This window comes from Pseudoliparis swirei, chromosome 22 (assembly GCF_029220125.1).
Source record: "Pseudoliparis swirei isolate HS2019 ecotype Mariana Trench chromosome 22, NWPU_hadal_v1, whole genome shotgun sequence".
Taxonomy (NCBI): Eukaryota; Metazoa; Chordata; class Actinopteri; order Perciformes; family Liparidae; genus Pseudoliparis; species Pseudoliparis swirei.
The window spans coordinates 9,115,668-9,136,567 of NC_079409.1; the positions used below are offsets into that span (position 1 = coordinate 9,115,668).

Genomic DNA, 20,900 nt, shown 5'->3' on the forward strand with positions numbered 1-20,900 from the left:
TGTATTCATTGTGTGATAAAGGCAAAACCAAGTTCAGATTATTTAACAAACATTATTCCCCACACACAATTCTACTGAAATTCATGGTGTAAATATATTAAAGCTCTGACTGGGCACTTTTAGTTTTCAATGAGCTGGTATGACAATGCTGTATTAAACGTTTCTATATTTAAAGGTCAGTAGCAGGTAAAAACACATAGCTTATGCTAATTTATTCTCAGCCTCAAATGTGCCAGCGGCATGTGAATGGAGCTAAATGGTCGGATGTTTTTCAAAACAACACAAATGGCAGATGAAAGAGTCTGGTGAAAAACAGGAAGACACTGAAAGTTATGACATTCAGTAAACAGAAAATGGCTAAAAGTCAACAGAACTCTGGTACATACTGCATATGTTTCAAATTAAGTGATATACTATGGTAGTAAAGTGTAGAAATAAACATGAATCTGGCCCTTTTTGCATGGTGGGGCGTTTGCAGTAAATTCCAATGACTGCCGAGGAGCACAGAAGATCAGTGGTAGAGGACGGAGGATGAAAACCACAGACTTGGATGTGGGCAGAGTGCTGTGTTTTTTACAGCGTCAATACAATGGACATATTTTTGGCCACTAAATCTGTTGACACGCATGTGGAAATGTGGGATGAAACACACAGCTTATAAAATGTCCCCAACAAACGCACCCAAACAATTGGATTTCTAAATAATGTGAGAATAAAGATAGGAAGCATTGAGAGGGAGGTACTCGAGTACAGTATCCTTCAGAAATGTTGACGTTTTGGAACAAAGCGAAATTGAGTAGCAGTCCCCTAGGGTGCACTTCAAAAAAAAAAAAAAAAAATACAAAAAAAAAAAAAAGAAAAAACAAAATATACATGGTATACGAAGAATAGAAAAAAGACAACCTTATTTAAAGCACAATCAAAAAGGTGATAGCTCAAGCATATAATATATGGTATTCCATTTGGAACATTAAAGTTGTCAGTATTTTAGTTAAAGAATATCTAATACTGAAACTAAAGCTAAACGGAGTGTAAGAGTCAACATAGAATTGTAGTTATTAAATAATGAATGTCAAGTGCTGTGCTTTCTGGGCATATGTGTAATTATGGGACGAAGCGTGCATGTGTTTTGATAATACTGGTCTGTGGAAGCCTATTTATTGATATTGTGCACTGTAATGAGTAGTAGTAAGAGTATAAGGTTAGTAATAAGATGCATTATCCAAATAGACTAATTAAAACAAAGTGATTAGTACAAATTTAAAACATTAAACTGTGTTCTGTTTGTTTGTTTGTTTCATTGATGAATTGGTTTGATTTGTACTATATTTTACTGCTACAAATGTGTAGGTATTGTGCTTTTATTGTGAAAACAGTCAGACCGGAAACTAGCAGCACGGTGAAATCATGAGCACGGAAACGGTGTGTATATTCTGATATTGTGATCAGAGTAAGCTACTCTCAAGACCGGAATACGTATCGTAAAGTCAACTATAATACAGACAATAACTTTGCCAGAAGGGTGATATGTTATAGACGTTTCAAATCGAGTTGTATGATCGCAGTTACTCTCAGCTGCCGTCACGATCCTCTCCATCTGTGTCTGCGTGAACATCTGGTTCTCTCAACGTTTACAGGTATTATTGATAAAATAGAGAGCAACAAGAAAACAACAACTAATAGGAATGTAACTATGCTACAATATGTAATCATACAATTTAGAGCAAACTCTGGTATTAGGCAACATGTAGTTGTTGCTTTAGTGGTTGGTGTGTAACACTAAGCTACAGCTCTCATCGACTTTGGAAAGTATCATTTGGTTGATTAACTTCAAGGCTGCAAATAAATGTATCCGTTGTTGTCCTCATGCACTTGTTGGAGCGTCACGTGACTGTCTGCTATAATTGAGTAACTAATCACGTGGATGTTCTGTCTCTGCAGATGGCTCAGGAAGGTGGACCTCCTTTCCTCCTCTCCCTCGTCATGCTTCTCCTTGTGCTGTCCTCTCTGTGTGTGTGTCCCGGGTCCATGAGGTCAATGGCTACAGCCGGGACCGGATCCATTCACACTGCAAGGGAAGGTAACCAGAAGCCTCCTCTACCTTCAGACAAGTAGATAAGGAAAGAGGCACGTATGAAAAGCTGGGTTGCCTGTCAATGTATTTTTAATTCATTCACGCAGGTGTTTTTAATGACTCAAATATCCCATGAGACTAATAGTCAGGTTGACGTGTGACGGAGATTTGCTGGAATGACGTGATGTCACCAACCTGTTTTAACACCGTCCCACCCTAACAGAACAAAGATGCAAAGAAGCTAACAGAAGAGTTAGTGTTCAATCAAGCACACGCACGCAGACACACACACACACACACACACACACACACTGTCTTGAGGCAACATAAGTGACAATACCTGGACTAATGTTGTGAATGGCCTTTAGAAATTGGAAAGACAAATAATACAGTTGTCTCTTTCGGGATCTATTAGACAACACCCACATCAAGTCACTTTATTGCAGATTGATATGCAGTGTACACTCAGTCTTTATGCTCAGTATGATTACAGATGAATCATACGTATGGTAGTCAGTCAGTATGGTAGGTTTATATAATTGTGTAATAAATCATTTATTACCTCATGTTTTTGGGACAGTTCTTTGTACAAGCCTTGAATGAAGTGCACATAAAAATATGAAACATAGTGTCCTGCTCTTATATCTAATTACTCATATATTGTATCTACTCAAGTGACAAAGACAATGTATTTACTCATTTATATTTTTAGCTCCAAGGGTAAAAGATATTTTTGACAAAAAAATGTGCTGTGAACCCAGTCTCAAAAATAGCTGCAGAGGTGGCCGGCTACGCTGATGTGGCCAAACGGATTATTGACCTGGCTGTGTTTGGAGCTGCCCAGAACCGCTCCCACAGTCGGCTGGCCGACTTCACCGACACCATAGGGAACCGTGTCAGTGGCTCACACGACCTGGAGATGGCCATCAAATACATGTACAATGCCTTTGCACAGGATGGGTTGGACGTACATTTAGGTGAGTATGACTCGTTATCTCTCTCGCTTAGATGCAGGACAATGAGGATATACTCTTCGCAAATAAAGTTTGTTTTTTGTGCCCTTTTTTTCACCTCTTTCTTTTTCAGAGCCTGTCAAAATCCCACATTGGGTGAGAGGGAAGGAGAGTGCAGAAATGATTGCACCCAGGGCCAAACATCTGGCTATACTAGGACTGGGTAGCAGTGTAGGGACGCCACCTGAGGGTAAAGACCATTCTGTACACAATAATTTGTAATGCTTGTCATCCACCTCCCTTGAAATGCTCCATGTCTTACTCTTATCTCTCAAGGTATCAAGGCGGAGGTGCTGGTGGTTCAGTCTTTTGATGAGCTGAAGCAGAGAGCCAGCGAGGCCATGGGGAGGATTGTAGTCTTTAACCAGCCATTTGTTAGCTACGGGGAGACGGTGGCTTACCGTGCTTATGGCGCCTCTGAAGCAGCCAAAGTGGGAGCTGTGGCCACACTCATTCGATCTATTACTCCATTCTCTATAAACAGGTATCTTATCCATTCATACATCCAGAAAATGTCTGAAAACGTTTCAAGTGTTCAAACGTTTTATCCAAAGATCCATTAGTCTTCGCCTCTCTCCCACTCTAGTCCCCACACAGGTTGGCAGGACTACCAAGAGGGAGTGAAGTGCATCCCTTCAGCCTGCATCACTGTGGAGGATGCTGAGCTGATGTGGCGTATGGCGCAGCGAGGGCAGAGCATCGTGGTCAGACTCTCAATGGGAGCCAAGACGCTACCGGATGCTGACTCCTTCAACACAGTGGCTGAGATTACAGGCTGGCAACACCCCGAGCAGGTAGACCTCGCGCGCCCTTCACCGACACGTGCCCGTCGGATTTATGGATCGATGTTTCTTGTCATGCAGCAATCTCTCTTTTACAGTCCTTCAGGGTCGGGGCATTTATATTCAGGTTGGCCTTTCAAATTAATTTGATGGAAAACAGTTTTTCTTGAAATAGTTTTATGAGTTCTTGTTTGTCTTTATTGATTCGTCATTCTCTCCTGTTTTCATGTGTAAGGAAATACTTGTCTATCTCTTTTTGCAGACTCCAGATATTTCCACATCTGTTAAGTCTGCCTTTATTTAGCAGATGTTTGTGTGATCTAATTTTTCCAAAGAAGTGCTGAGGCCTTGTGAAAACAAACTATAAATCTGTTCATGATGATTGTTGCATTGTTTTGAGAAAACAACGTAATAATAGATACAAGAAGTTCTCAACTTCTTTTGAACATTCCCAAGAAAATCTCTCCGCTTTGGCTTCCTATTTCCAAATGTTTTACATTATACAAATTACAATAAGCCAGGCGTTTCTGCATTCTTCCCAGATCACAGCATTCATTCTATTGGCGACAAGTCTAAACAACTTCACTAAAATTACAGGCCTGCTGCCAATAACCTATCATTGTTTGGTAAAAACTGTGATTCATGAACACATGTCCATGTAAACATGCAGAATGATGACTTGAATCGACTTGTTGGTGGATTTCCATGTACAGCAACACTACCCCACAATCATTTGTGGTATTTGTTTATAATTTTCAGATTTTAAACTAGTATGCTGTGGCTGAGACCTTTGAGTCAATGTTGATGCTCAGTGTTGCTTAGCAGGGCCATTTACCTGCAGATAGGATTTAAATGAAAAAATGTGATTCTAGCATGCACTGCACTGAGCGTAAACATTACTTGACCCAATTGTCAGTTATGCATTGTAGTGCAGTTTCACACAATGCCACACACACAAACAGGTACTTAGCACACATGTGGGTAAGGACCACAGACACGTTTGGCAGGTAGAACCTGAGAAACGGACAAGGTGCTGCTAATCACCAAAGGCATGCTACTCGGTTTCAGTGATGAAATGTACCCACTAATGTGTCTTTCATTGGGGTGACCGGGCTGAAACAGTGCAGTGGGTTCAGGCTACCACATGTGGCATGATCAGGACGGGCACACGGTGCACATGATACAGATGTGGCTCCACAGGTAGAAGTCAGGAGTCCTTGGAAGGAACCGTCCGCAGGTCTCTTGCTGTCTGCTTAAAGTTGTTGTGTCTGTACGAATAAAAGTGGAAGAGAAGCGGGGTCATCGTTTCTATACACAGTGAGACCCCCAGTCTGGTTGAACTAACATGTCCTAAATGAGCAGAGTCTGTCAAATGTGGCCTGCGCTGAATTAGAACGTGGCACCAGAACAACGTACTGTCGCAAGAAAGTGACGGAGAAGCTTCTGGTCCAACTTGACCGAAAGGATGGAACAATTTCCATTTCCATATATCAGAAAAGTGGAATTTTCGCAGTGGTCTTGGTGCCGGTGCAGGTGGGCTGGAGTATGGGCGTTCTTATTGCTGTAAAGGAAGTGCGTCGAATGCATTTGGGTCAGAAGTGTTTTTGTAACACCTGACAGGATTTGTTTTGCTGTCTGATGAAGGGAGATGGTGCTTGGATTGGGAAATTCCCCGGCGTTTGCCCATGAACTGTACGTGTGTATGCCTTCACACTCACAGCTCCCTCTGGAGCCGACAAATACAGGACAGCAGCAGTTTATCTGCTCTAATTTGTGGAAGAGCTAACCAGCGAAGAGACTTGAGACGGAAATGGTTTGAAACCAACGTTTGGTCGCTCATTATGGAAAAGGGAAATGAAACACATGACATGGTTGACATCATTTCTGGCTCCGGGATCTTGTGTTCCAGCTGGAGTCTGTACATGCACCCGCATTCATCCAAAGATGCACACTACCGTTCAAAAGTTTGGGGTCATCCAAACAATTTTGTGTCTTCCATGAAAACTCACTTTTATTTATCAAATGAATTGAAAATTGAATAGAGAATATAGTCAAGACATTGACAAGGTTAGAAATAATGATTAATATTTGAAGTATTAATTTTGTTCTTCAAGCTCAAAGGAAGGCCAGTTGTATAGCTTATATCACCAGCATAACTGTTTTCAGCTGTGCTAACATAATTGCACAAGGGTTTTCTAATCAGACATTAGTCTTCTAAGGCGATTAGCAAACACAATGTACCATTAGAACACTGGAGTGATAGTTGATGGAAATGGGCCTCTATACACCTATGGAGATATTTCATTAGAAACCAGACATTTCCACCTAGAATATTCATTTACCACATTAACAATGTATAGTGTGTATTTTTGATAAATGTTATCTTTATTGAAAAAACAGTGCTTTTCTTTGAAAAATAAAGACATTTCTAAGTGACCCCAAACTTTTGAACGGTAGTGTACATTGGAGGTTTCGTGAGTCATTTCCACAGTTTAGCCTTTCAGAACCACTCAGAGTCATTTGATGAATTGCTCAGATCATTTCTACCCCCTCAATTTCTACATCTTCCGTTCTGCTCAAGTCTGAAATGTCCTGACGTAGGCTTTCTTTTATAGGTATGGCTAAAACAGGAATCACGTTGCTTGACGGGAATGCGTAATTATCATCAGAGAAATGACCAAAAGTTATTTAGGAGTTTTAAAATAAATGTATGAATCCTGATGAACATGATATTTCCACACTGCAGGTGGTCTGTATTAATACAAGAACATTGTGTTTATTGTAAAATTGCATATTAGAAGAATTTGATTTAGAGGTAGACATGTAGACAGGAGCCACTCCTCCTCTCTACCTCCATCTGCCTGATGGATCGTGGAGGTCTCCATCGTGGAATATGTCTACTATGAACTATTCATACACTCTGTCATATTCATTGAATGTATTTTAACTCTAAATCTGTCCTTCTGGTCACATGACATCTATTGCACCTGTCCATCTTGGAGAGGGATCCTCCTCTGTTGCTCTCCTGCAGGTTTCTTCCCTTTTTTTCCCCCTGAAGGGTTATTTGGGAGTTTTTCCTGGTCCGATGCGAAGTTTTGGGGCAGGGATGTCTATGTGTACAGATTGTAAAGCACTCCGAGACAAATTTGTAATTTGTGAAATTGGGCTATACAAATAAACTGAATTGAATTGAATGTTTGGTAAAACAAGACGGTGTATGTTTTATATTCCAAGCTGATGTATTCATGCATCTTACTTAAGCATGTAAGTGTGTAGACTCCACATTTCACAAATGTTAATACCATTATTGTTTTTAATAATAAACAGAGCAATTTTCTTTAGTTATGTAAAAATGATCTAATTGAACGTGTCATGGCCATTTGTCGTACGAAATCAAACAACACTAAAAATCAAACCGCCACTGATGCACCATGGGTTTCGGTGTTGACGCATGCAAAAGAAAGTAATGTCCATTTCCGCCTGTTATTATTCTGATCATTTATTTCTTAAACCAACAAAAAAGAACAAACAAAATGTTGACACTTCCTCTCTGTGCTGTGGTAAAAAAAACATTGGCCACCCTGGTGCATGCTGGTCCTGTGCCTATCCACCTCTACATATAACCCCAGGTGCCCAGTGTTACCCAATCAGTGAACCTAAAACTAAATATATTAAACTAAACTACAACTATCATAAGAAACAACTAACATATCAAAATATAACCTAAATAAGCAATACACAATCAATATTACTTTACAATAAAACCTAAATACAAATGTTAAATTAAATAGCTCCAACAGAGCGTTTCGGATGGGACACGTGAAATGTGGCCTTTGGGTCATTGTCCACACTGGGCTTGCTCAGTGTTTTTTTAACCTGGAACATAAGGTCAGGAATATTTTACTGGCGGGAATCCCAACTCTTAAAATTCCTGGAAACGGCGATAACACTCTGACCTGTGTGTTTTCATTTTTGTTTTCCTATTTTTGTGAGTCAGTCCGTCCTTGATGATGATTTTGTTTTTTAAATATAGACACTGAGTCATATTTCGTCTGTGTGTGTTCAATCAAATGTAGACACGCCATGGGTCAGAGAACGTTATCTAGTTCCTCTTCTCTCACACTTCAATCCAGATCAGACAAATGGTCGAAATGAATGGAAACATGGCAAACGTGTCCCACCACAGTCTCTCATTTCTATGTCTACATCTCAGTATCTGTCCTCTCTGCTAGGTCGTCTTACTGAGCGGCCATTTGGACAGCTGGGATGTGGGCCAAGGCGCCATGGATGACGGAGGTGGAGCCATGATTTCCTGGGAGGCCCTGTCACTCATCAAGGACTTAGGTACTATAGACACATACTGTGTATAAGCACACATCTACAGTTTATGATGCTGCACAAATCCTCAGAAAGACACATTTACATTCTGTAGAATTGGGTAAAAAGTATACAGACGGCAGCGAGTTTACACAAGCTCAAAAACAAACAATGTCAAGTCAATGATTTACTTAATTATTTAGCTTTATGTGACCTGTTTGCTTTGCTGAGAATAACAATCGTCTTTCTATATCAAGTGACACGACCAAAGGACTACATCTCTAACAGCAAGATATATATATACTACATACACTACCGTTCAAAAGTTTGGGGTCATCCAGACAATTTCGTGTCTTCCATGAAAACTCACTTTTATTTATCAAATGAATTGAAAATTGAATAGAAAATATAGTCAAGACATTGACAAGGTTAGAAATAATGATTAATATTTGAAGTATTAATTGTGTTCTTCAAACTTCAAGCTCAAAGGAAGGCCAGTTGTATAGTTTATATCACCAGCATAACTGTTTTCAGCTGTGCTAACATAATTGCACAAGGGTTTTCTAATCAGATATTAGTCTTCTAAGGCGATTAGCAAACACAATGTACCATTAGAACACTGGAGTGATAGTTGATGGAAATGGACCTCTATACACCTATGGAGATATTTCATTAGAAACCAGACGTTTCCACCTAGAATAGTCATTTACCACATTAACAATGTATAGTGTGTGTTTTTGATTAATGTTATCTTAATTGAAAAAACAATGCTTTTCTTTGAAAAATAAAGACATTTCTAAGTGACCCCAAACTTTTGAACGGTAGTGTATATACTACATATATATAGTCAAGATACGATGAAGTATCACATTCCCAAACATAGTCACGAAACAATCCTTCAGACTGTAAACAGTAACTTCCTCCGACTGTTGTCCCACTTACTTTAGGAAACAGGTTTGGATAAAAAGTACAGTTCTGGTATGGATACACACATTCAACTGAACAAGCCTGCAGAGCTGGGTTCATCCAACCAGGACCACAAGGTCCAGTGATCAAGTGTACAAGAGTATACAGGAAGCTTTCGTGTGCATTACAAGTTGTATAAAAAAGTTGGAGCCTTGTCATCACGATACATGGCAGTCGTGTCATTTGTTAATCGGAACTATTATCTCTCTCTCTCTTTCTGTTCATATTGGTTTTGTGTTTTCATTTGAGTCTTTGTGTGTTTCCAGGTCTGCGTCCGAGGAGAACCCTGCGGACGGTGCTGTGGACAGCTGAGGAGCCGGGTGGAGTCGGAGCGCAGCAGTACTATGATCTACACAAGGTAGTACGAAGTTAGAAAGTATAGAATGTAGAAGTACCAGTGAGCTGAACAGACTTGTTATCTGTGCAAAGGATCTAGAAAGCAAATCATATAATACAAATATACACTTTAAACAACAGAGGTACAAGTTTGAACAAAGTAATAATTTCACCGATGTACCATAAATCGCTCTTTGACTGTCTCGTTCATGGAGCAGCAACTCCTCGTGGTTGGACTGTGTGTATGCTTCACCTCCTAAAGGCCTTGCATGGAGAGTGGCTCACAGTTTCCATGGACTGAAGCCTGTGTCGTTTTCAATCAAACATAACCGCTTTTTTGTCTTTCCATGCTCTCTCTTTGCCTTTGACATCTTCTCTTCTTCCTCTCCACACCCAGGTGAACAGGTCCAACTTTGACCTGGTCATGGAGTCTGACATGGGGACATTTACCCCGGTGGCTCTGCAGTTTACTGGCAGTGTTGCAGCACAAAAGGTAGGATTGAAAACACCCCACGACCTCACTATCACACAATTACCCGTATTTTTCCAGGCTCACGTGTAAAATTCAGAATTTTACAAAGCACAGGTTTTGCAAGGTGGCGTCAGTCCAGAGAATGTGCTGTATTTCCTGGTATACTTATGGACTGTCTGATGAGCTGAGAAGCATTACACTGCGTCTGGATCAACAGATCATGGCAGAAGTGGTCAAACTGTTGGCTCCCATTAATACGACCAAACTGGAGACACATGGAGAAGGGACAGACATCTCCCCGTGGATGACGGCAGGAGTACCGGGTCAGTAAATCAATATGCCTCCTCTGTGTGTCTGCAGCTAGCAGCACATGCTCATGACAGGATAACTGAGCAAAGTAACACTCTTGAAATAGGAAGTAACTCATCATTCGTGACCTAATTTCTATGGCCATGGTGTTAATAGCCTCTTTCTTTGCAAAAGGGCTCTGTACACAGAATCACATCCGCTTTGAACTCTGAACATACTACCGGAGAGAATGGAGAAGTGGAGGCAGATATCCACTTTTTGTGGAATTTCATAAAAATCTGAATTGAGACTGTATGAAGCCATAACATTATCGTTACATTTTCACAGTTTTGAGCTTTTCAGAATGGCTGATAGTGAGATTTTGAAAACTTTGGTGTGGGCAAAGTCAAACTTCAAGTCAAGAGAGGATTGCTGATGAAACAAGAACATTTTAAAACATAGGAGCTGAGCCTAGCAGGGTTTGTAATCTGCTTCAAAAACATTTTCCGTACGTCTGTTAAAATTCTGACAGCATTCAATGAAATAAATCCTTTAACAAAACAAATCTGGTATCCGTGGCTGTCCGTAACAAGCCGACGGGCGACCCGCTTGTCTACCTCTTTACCTGCACGTATTCTGCCCGTGTTTTTACGTTCATTATCATAAGCCTTCCCTCATTTTTATCTTAATAGTTTTGCCAGTCACAATTTTGTATTTAACATTCACTGGACTTTTTCAGTCCAGTCTGAAACATTACGTTACATGTCATGAAACTCAGCTCAATTTAGTGTAAGTTTTAGTTAGGTCCATGATATCAGAATCTGTATTTACTCATACTCCAAATTAAAACTGTGAGATGTTTAGAAAATGTATGGGCATTTTAGCTGTTTATCAATTGTAACCCAAGTAAACTATTATACTTACAAGTAAGGACACGTTTATTGCAGGAAACCACCCTCATAATCCCTCCTTGGACCTAATGTACACATTATAGATCTATAAACTACGATGAAAATGTGTAAACTAAATAATACTATGACTAAAAATAATAGCACATAATCAGTACAACATAACTTTATTTTGTGTTCATTACAACACATCCACTGAACCTGTATGTTTTTATATTTGTTCATGTAAAAAGACAAAGAAAATCTACGTTTCCTCATTTCTAAAGAAGTCTTTGCTCTTTCGATCTTTTTTTACAGATTATGTGGTCAAAACATCTTCTCTAACGACTGGTTTTAGTAGAAGTGAAATTGCATTGTAGTCAGACAGACAATGTGGTATAACTTGTGGAAGAGGAACTGAAACATAATAAAGATATTTCATCTTCAGCCAAGTAGACCACAAACGCATCCCCAACTAGAATGGGCACTCGGTAGAGCGCATACCTTCGCATATCACAAGATTGGGCATTGAATTATGAACATTTTGGCATTAGTTGCATGCCAATTGGACAAAAATGTATCGTGCTATGGTAAAAAAAGAGTTTGACCTTTCCATGACCTTGACCTTGACCTTTGACCCGATTGATCCCAAAATCTAATCAAATGGTCCCCGGATAATAACCAATCATCCCACCAAATTTCATGCGATTCAAGAACATTTTGACCTGTTCATGACCTTTGACCTTGACCTTTGACCCGATCGATCCCAAAATCTAGTCAACTGGTCCCCGGATAATAAACAATCATCCCACCAAATTTCATGCGATTCGGTTCAATACTTTTGAGTTCTGCGAAAGATTTTGACCTGTTCATGACCTTTGACCTTTGACCCGATCGATCCCAAAATCTAATCAACTGGTCCCCGGATAATAAACAATCATCCCACCAAATTTCATGCGATTCGGTTCAATACTTTTGAGTTCTGCGAAAGATTTTGACCTGTTCATGACCTTTGACCTTTGACCCGATCGATCCCAAAATCTAATCAACTGGTCCCCGGATAATAAACAATCATCCCACCAAATTTCATGCGATTCGGTTAAATACTTTTTGAGTTCTGCGAAAGATTTTGACCTGTTCATGACCTTTGACCTTTGACCCGATCGATCCCAAAATCTAATCAACTGGTCCCCGGATAATAAACAATCATCCCACCAAATTTCATGCGATTCGGTTCAATACTTTTTGAGATTTGCGAATAACACGCATACAAATAAATAAATAAATACACGGCGATCAAAACATAACCTTCCGGCATTTTCAATGCGAAGGTAATAACTCTACAGAATAATGAGTTGCCTAAAGATGCTCAATTATTTTATTATTAAACATCTCCAGTTGAGCAGCTGACAACCTGGTGACCTCCCTTAAATTCACAGCAGTCTTAATTGCTCCATGTAATAATCTCCTCTCCATGAAGAGATTCATGAATGCAGTTGACCCATGACAGTGACAGTAGAATCCTCTGGTTCATGAACCAGCAGCTGCATCACGGAGGCCCTTCCTCCTCCTCGTTTGTAAGCCTGAGTCGAGGTCTCTTTGATGGTGGTCTCACTATTGTTGGTTGGAGTAACAGAAGTGGACTGTCCAGGGGGAAGGTGAGGGTGCACATAGCCATCCACTACACACCAACACAAGGAACAGCGACCTTTACGCATCAACCCTCACAAATATAATCTTAAACTAGAATGGGCACTCGGTAGAGCGCATACCTTCGCATATCACAAGATTGGGCATTGAATTATGAACATTTTGGCATTAGTTGCATGCCAATTGGACAAAAATGTATCGTGCTATTGTAAAAAAAGAGTTTGACCGTTCCATGACCTTGACCTTGACCTTTGACCCGATTGATCCCAAAATCTAATCAAATGGTCCCCGGATAATAACCAATCATCCCACCAAATTTCAGACGATTCAAGAACATTTTGACCTGTTCATGACCTTTGACCTTGACCTTTGACCCGATCGATCCCAAAATCTAGTCAACTGGTCCCCGGATAATAAACAATCATCCCACCAAATTTCATGCGATTCGGTTCAATACTTTTTGAGTTCTGCGAAAGATTTTGACCTGTTCATGACCTTTGCCCCGATCGATCCCAAAATCTAATCAACTGGTCCCCGGATAATAAACAATGATCCCACCAAATTTCATGCGATTCGGTTCAATACTTTTTGAGTTCTGCGAAAGATTTTGACCTGTTCATGACCTTTGACCTTTGACCCGATCGATCCCAAAATCTAATCAACTGGTCCCCGGATAATAAACAATCATCCCACCAAATTTCATGCGATTCGGTTCAATACTTTTTGAGATTTGCGAATAACACGCATACAAATAAATAAATAAATAAATACACGGCGATCAAAACATAACCTTCCGGCATTTTCAATGTGAAGGTAACAACAGGCTGAAGTATTGAATGCTTTGTTTAGAGTTGAGAGGTGGGGCTGTGAAACAAAAGTCATTTGGGTTGAAAGAAACCTGCATTTAGCTCTGTGTCTGTTATGACGTCACCTGTTGCACTTATTCTCCGTGTGGGATTAAGAGCATGTTGACCATAGAAGTATTAGTTTTACACTACACGCCCAAGCCTCCCCAGCAAAAATGTAAACATGGGGCCAGATGCTATGCTCAATGTTTTCTAGAAAGAGGCAGATAACTGAATATGAGACATTGACTAGAACCAGTTGATAGTATAATGAAGTGACTCTTATATATAAAATAAGTGTCTGTATAAATTAAAGTTCCCAGTAGAGGTTATTTTCTCCACATGTTGTTTTTCAAATATTTTCCTCTTACAGAACTAGAACGGGCACTCGGTAGAGCGCATACCTTCGCATATCACAAGATTGGGCATTGAATTATGAACATGTTGGCATTAGTTGCATGCCAATTGGATAAAAATTGACCGTGCTATGGTAAAAAGAAGATTTTTACCCTTTCATGACCTTGACCTTTGACCCGATCGATCCCAAAGTCTAATCAAATGGTCCCCGGATAATAACCAATCATCCCACCAAATTTCATGCGATTCAAGAAGATGTTGACCTTTTTCATGACCTTGACCTTTGACCCGATCAATCCCAAAATCTAATCAAATGGTCCCCGGATAATAACCAATCATCCCACCAAATTTCATGCGATTCGGTTTACAACTTTTTTTGTTATGCGAATAACACGCATACAAATAAATAAATACACGGCGATCAAAACATAACCTTCCGCATTATCAATGCGAAGGTAATTAAACCAAAGCAGACCCGACAGATGAAGGAACACGTTGATAAACAGACTGAAGGTCACAGGATTGAGAAGTGAAATTAAAACAGAGATTCATTTCTTCTCTCAGTATTTAGTGAGGTTTTATTTAGAGGAAGTGAACCACTGCTTGCATTCGTCAGACCCACGTCAAATGATGTGCTGGAGAATTACACCAGATGCAATAATGTTTCTGAGTGCAGTGTCGTTTGAACCGTTTCTTCTTCTACTTGCATCAGATTGTATTTTATTGTTCATTGTTTATTGTATTTATCTCTTTCTCCATCACTCCTTCAGGTGCCAGCCTCCATGTGGAAGACAGTCGATACTTTTGGTTCCATCACTCTGAAGGTGATACCATGACGGTTCAAGACCCTCAAGACATGAACCTCTGCTCGGCATTGTGGGCCGTGGTTGCCTATGTCGTGGCCGACCTGCAGGACATGTTGCCCAGGTAGCCAGTTAGCACGCAGAATGCTGAGTGGTCAGGAAAACAGGATGATCGCTGTGAAGTGGACCGGTTAATAACCAAAGAAAAACTTAAGATCGAATGGGCTGATTTAAGATATCATTGTTTACGTTTTGAATGTGAATAAACCTGGGATAAACAAGGGAATCGGATATAGCAGTAAAAAAAAAGATCCAGTTACCCATTAGATATGAAAACGTTGGAGCTCAGGGCAATCTCATGATGAATCTCATCTTGAATGTAAAGCAAACTAAACAACAATAGTGCATTTAAAGATTGTAAAACACAAAGCAACACAATATAAGCTTACATGATCATGCTGTGTAATTTTACTGATTTTTATCAGAGAAGAGCATTTCATGCTTAGAACGGGAGACACGTTTTATTTTTTAAATAAAAAGCTTATTTTCAAATGTTGGTATACTGACCGAGACAAGACTATGAAGAAGAAAAAAAAAACTAATTACTGAGTTACTGTATTTGTCCTGGTGGTTAAATACAATGCACTGCTAAATCAAACAAGCTATAACAATGAGCTCATATGAGTGTGCTGTGAAAGAGTGAAGATGCCCAAATTACCAATGGCAGTTTCCAGTGTTCAATAAAAGAATAACCTCATCTTTAAAAATCTGTTTTTGTGTTTCTTTGAGTTCTTACATTTTGTAATTCCTGCCTTCGTCCTGCTTAACTGAGGACATTTTAATAGTTCTGTACGATTTGACACTTCAAAAGAATAATTGCAGAGTTGAAAATAATCAATAAAGTATCAATAATTACTTCATACTGTCACTTCCATCTGCTCTTCTTCTGCAATTTTTTGAATATTGCTTATCATGTGGTTTCTAAGATGGAAGAAAGAGGAAGATGATAACAAAAGGAGGAAAGGGGAATGCAGAAGCAGGTGGTGAAGAAGAGAGATCATACAGATGAAGAGGAAGTAAAGATAATTCATCATGTTGGGGCGCCATGGTGACTAACGCAGCAGATACAGAACACACACATACACATCACCACACACAGGATCTATCTACCCAATGAACTGACAAGTCAGCACCCCGAGGAGTGATGTCAGAGTGAGTCAGTCAGCCAATGCAGATTAAGTCATTCTAGGAACACAGATGTGTGTGCGTAGGATCGTGTCTGTCGGTACTTTGCTGATTCACGCACGGACAGCGATGTTGGTGAAGCAACGCAGTCTGTGGATGTTTAACACTGAGTCACACACACATGCACCATTGAGACGCTTCACAATAGGCCTTATAGATGGAATTGAGTAAATGAAAGTCCCTGAATTTTTTTTAATGCATCACCTTATATTGTCCTGAATATGTAAACCAGATATATCACAACCTAGTTGTATGTATGTGTCATTGAAACTATATATACATATTGAATGTATATATTTAAAAAAATGCATTTTCAAACGTGTTTCCAACCAGCTGTAATGAGGCGTAAACAATCAAGCTGAGGTCATGTTGGTGTTCAAACTGTATTAATCCATTAACACTTTAATATGTACAACCTGTTCAGCACATTGGTTGAGAGCTCACAAGTGAGAATGGCGTAGTTTAGCCAAGAATGAAGAAAAACAGTGAATTAAGCTCTTTTTGGATATTGTTCTTCACAACAAAAAAAGAGTCTAATAATTCCTCCACTGTTAATTAATCCACTGATGTTCTGAAGTTGTTCAGACAAGACAGATAGTAACAAATACCCAAAGACAATTGTGACGCCATCAATTGTCTAACAGTCAGTTTACTGTAATAGAAGAAAGAATAGAAAAAAATATATACATTTACAAAGCTGGAAAATCCAAATTTTATTTTTCTCTCAGAAGGCTAATTGTTTCAGCTATATTTGTGACAGACCTGATGGTTCTTAACCAGAGGACAGGAAGCAAAAGTGAAGTGAATCAAAACCATCTCATTAGTCACGTATACATGTGATTCTGTTAATGATCTCTTGTTTTCTGCGGAACAAGTCATGAGAGTGAAGTACAGAACAATCATCACATCCGTATCCAGTCACTGTGTGGAGATCATCCTGAACACAGCAGCATAGGCCACCACCTGGTGGACAACAAGTGCAGCGCCTGGAAACTTTATGTGGTTTCCTGTTGGAAGCATTCCATTATCCATACCGCTTATCCAGCCGATCCCAGCTGACATAGGGCGAAGGCAGGGGACACCCTGGACAGGCCACCAGTCCATCCAGGGCTCACATAGAGACAGACAACCACTCACTCTCACATTCACACCGACGGGCAATTTAGACATCAATTAACCTGCTGCATGTCTTTGGACTGTGGGAGGAAGCCGAAGAACTCGGAGGGAACCCACGCCGTCATGGGGAGAACATGCAAACTCCACACAGAAGGACCCGACCGGGAATTGATCCCACGGCCCTCTTGCTGTGAGGCGACAGTGCTAGCCACTACACTACACCGCCGTGCAGCCCCTGTTGGAACCAACTCGGGTTAAATAAAGACAATAGGGAAAAAAACACTTATGTGATTGTAAAAACGGATTTTATTTTTTTACAGGCAAAACAACATTTTTTTAAATCTTAAGTAGTTACTTTTTTATCATCATACAGTTAACAGACAATGCTAACAAAGCATTTTTAAAGGGCAATTGTGTAAAATGATTTTGACAACTGCAAAAGTCACTCTGGGAATAAACATAACCGCAGACATATTCAAACTGTAAATGAATTCCTCGCCAGTGCACATGCTCACGTAGCCACGGGCCTTCTGGAGTTGAAGACCTTGATCCCGTTTTGCATCGAGGATCGAGCATATTTGGTCAGTAGAGCTCCGGTGGTCTGTTTCTCTCCACACAGGTCCCTGAACGACAAGTAAAGGGAGAAGGCATTACACATGCTAACCTATCAGATCGCTAAAGAAAGACCTGCGTTTTGTTTCCCCCGTATTATTAACAAGACAACTTGATGTGCTTTTCTTTTACATAAATGCTACTCGTTTGCTTCGACTAAACACTAGAATGACGTCCTAAAATAGACGACTCTTACTGTATGTATGGCGTGATGTCATCCTCTGTCCATTTCCCTCGGAGTGCAAAGAGTTGGTTGAAGCGCTCCAGCGTCTCTTCTGAGAGATCCTCCAACCGCAGCAGGCAGATGGTCTCTGGGCGGGAAGCGCGGTCCACCAGGGCCAAACTCTGGGAAATATGCAGCGCAAATCAGAACAGGCGCAAACAGCTGCAGCAAGTCACTCTTTAATTACAAGGGCGTGACCATCTGAGGCTGCTTTGAGACTGTGCAACTCTGCAAATTGAATCCTCAATAAGATGGAGGAGTCTGGTGAATTAAATAGATTCTTGACTGCTAGAAGCCATCACACTGTACGATGCTACATATATCAACTTATTTGACCTTTTTTTACCAGAAGTGGTATGACGCTGCATTTTGGAGAGGAAGATGTGTTTGAAGTGTGAGACAGTGAGGACATGACTATCTCTTCTCTTCCAAAGTAAATAAAAACAGATCAACTAAGAACATAAGAGAGGGACGGGCTTACCTTCAGTTGGTCTAGTCTCGTGCTCATGCCCTCCGGGACGCTCTGCTGCCAGACTTCCTGAAACTCTCTCAGGTTAAACTTCACAGCGTTCTGCAGCAGCAGCAACGCCGTTCCCCGACACACTTTATCCTCATGTAGTGCATAAAAGACGTTGTCTACACAGAGGAAGCAGTATACAGAGATGTTAGTACTGTGTAGTTTTGTAATGACATTATGAGGTTGGATTCTACGAGCAATTTACTAATATAAACTTAAGATCAGTCAGTTGAGTCCCCACAGATTGTTTACCATTTTCAGTGAAGCGCTTCCCATAGCAGTCCAAACAGTGCTCGATCATCTCTCTGAGAAAGAGAGAAAAGAAGCGAATGGAACCTATTATATAAGAATTTTAAAATAAAACAATAGATACTCACAAGCTGAGCATAACTTCATTTGTTTGTTCCTGTTGCATGAGCCTGATGATCATTGTCATTAACTTACTTGGGCTCCAGTGGAGCCAACTCCTCCAGACTGGTTTGAAGGGGAACCTTGTCGAAGGACCACGACTCAGAATCTACCAGCTGAGTAATGTGACCGAGCAGCTTCATCTCATAGTCAAAGTCGAGCACACGCCAGTAACCTGAAAGACAGGGAAGACGGTAATCATCTGTTTTGTTAATTATATTTACAGTAGTAGAGCTAAGAATAGAGAGATTGTATTTCTGAAAGCATCTTCCCTGCAATGTACCACCCAGGAGCTCTACTGTGACTGTTGACAATTAATATACATGTCGTTATCATTAAAAGAATGCTTTTGTTTACCATCTATCTGACAGGCATTGATGGTCTCCAAGTGAGTCTTCAGTTCCTCCTCGCTGGACTGGATCCTGTTCAACAGATCCTGCAATGTGTACTAGTAACAGAGGAACACACACTTACTAACTAAAGAGGGGAACAATTATATCAAGGTTATTATATTTTACTGCTATATTTAGCAATGTTTTTCTTTAAAGCAATTAAAATCAAATAATATCTACCTACATACACAGACCTGTAGGACATTACGATACATGACTTCACTGTAGACTCTGCATTTACCCGGTTTCCTGTATTATCCTGTTGCCCCCCCAAAGCAGGTCCTTCATAGGGATTCTCCATTAAAACATTCTTCAGTTTCTTCAGTTTCGGGCGGTGTTTCTTCAGTTCCCAGTAGCTGTTACAAAATCCCCAGATCTACAACAGAAGTAGGATACTGTTAGTACATATGGGTCATAATTGCAATTAACCAATATGCTCATATGTAAACAGTAGGCTGTGTCTGTCTGTTACAGCATACCAGGCAGGTACATGTGAGTTTGTCATTTCCATACCTGTGTGTGCACCACATGAGCGCTCTCCTGGCTGTTGGTCAGTTGGTCTGGCGTTCTGCCTTCAGGTAAAAACAGCAGCAGGTTGGATGTGTCGGCTATTTTTAGATCGTAGGTCTTGTCACCGCTACAGAGCACTGCACGCTCCTCCACATCCCCTCGAATCACGAGACTGGAAAACAGGGGAAATAATTGTTAGTTATGTTTTATCAATCACATTTACATATCTTTACATTGACATATCTTATATCTACATATCTTGAGCCACTGCACATCAATTTTAATTGAGTTAGACAAGATAAAAAGGGGAAGACATTCGTTTCCAGACCATGTGCTCTTATAAGGTTCTACAATTATGAATAGTACTGCTGACATTCTTAGTTTATTCAATAGTCAATTTACAACAACAACAAAAACTATATTTTTTTCCATCATTATAAATTAAATAGCTTTTGAGATTGTTTTAAAATGAACATTTTGAAGATCATAATTAATTCAGTCAAAACCGAATAACACAAACACATTGAAAGTAATGTTGTCGGTGTGTTCACCTCATCCCAAGTCCACATAGACACATTAATTTACATGATTCGAAGACGTTACCTTTGCCCAGCTTCTATGTGTTTGCACAGGGTGTCATCCAGCTCCATGAGGCAATAGTCTCCAGATGAAACGTTTTCCCCAAAAAACAGGCACTGAATTGTTTTCTGTAGATCTTCGTCTTGCAGCTTGGCGATCTGCAGAGTTGCCTGCACCTCCTCTAAAGTTCTCATGTTAGGTCAGGCGGTGGGCTAGCTCGATAACGTTTTAATAAACAAACCCTCCTTTTACTCTCAAAACAAACTTCATAAACTACCTTACTTTATGGCAATAGTGGGTGACTGTCAAATTTCCCCGCTCTCTTTTTCGGGTAGGAAGGAAGTTTGGTAACGTCGTTGAGGTGCGACGCTAAAGTAGGACCGGGTAGAAACAAAGGCTCAAAAGAAACAAAATAAATGCAAAAAATACTTATCCTAGAGCAATTATTTCACAGTTGTGGTAAGATGTACGAGTGAATGGCTTGTGCACAGCTATGGACTAGCGATAC

General features: G+C 40.2%; 2 protein-coding genes across 4 annotated transcripts; one reads left to right on the top strand and one right to left on the bottom strand.

Annotated features, from left to right (window-relative positions):
- Positions 1-1,428: 1,428 nt before the first annotated feature.
- LOC130212946 (carboxypeptidase Q-like) lies at positions 1,429-15,708 on the top strand. Of its 3 annotated transcripts, none has more exons than XR_008835429.1 (11): positions 1,429-1,637; positions 1,942-2,080; positions 2,836-3,051; positions 3,161-3,277; positions 3,364-3,571; positions 3,674-3,881; positions 8,102-8,213; positions 9,419-9,510; positions 9,886-9,981; positions 10,153-10,283; positions 14,758-14,848. XR_008835429.1 is itself a non-coding variant. In XM_056444275.1 (11 exons), the coding sequence occupies exons 2-11, from the start codon at positions 1,942-1,944 to the stop codon at positions 14,916-14,918; spliced, it is 1,455 nt and encodes a 484-aa protein (XP_056300250.1). In that variant the 5' UTR covers positions 1,434-1,637; the 3' UTR covers positions 14,919-15,708. The 3 variants fall into 3 exon arrangements, 2 of the variants coding, with proteins under 2 accessions (XP_056300251.1, XP_056300250.1); XM_056444275.1 differs by having other exon boundaries at positions 1,434-1,637; positions 10,178-10,283; positions 14,758-15,708; XM_056444276.1 differs by lacking the exon at positions 14,758-14,848 and having other exon boundaries at positions 10,075-10,153.
- Positions 15,709-17,434: 1,726 nt separating this feature from the next.
- On the bottom strand, positions 17,435-20,733 carry dscc1 (DNA replication and sister chromatid cohesion 1). The gene is made up of 9 exons (XM_056444279.1): positions 20,417-20,733; positions 19,817-19,985; positions 19,545-19,679; positions 19,269-19,359; positions 18,948-19,086; positions 18,756-18,808; positions 18,468-18,622; positions 17,960-18,108; positions 17,435-17,774 (listed from the first exon to the last, which is right to left on the bottom strand). Exons 1-9 carry the CDS (start codon positions 20,584-20,586, stop codon positions 17,663-17,665), a joined length of 1,173 nt encoding a protein of 390 aa, XP_056300254.1. The 5' UTR covers positions 20,587-20,733; the 3' UTR covers positions 17,435-17,662.
- Between the last annotated feature and the right edge of the window lie 167 nt (positions 20,734-20,900).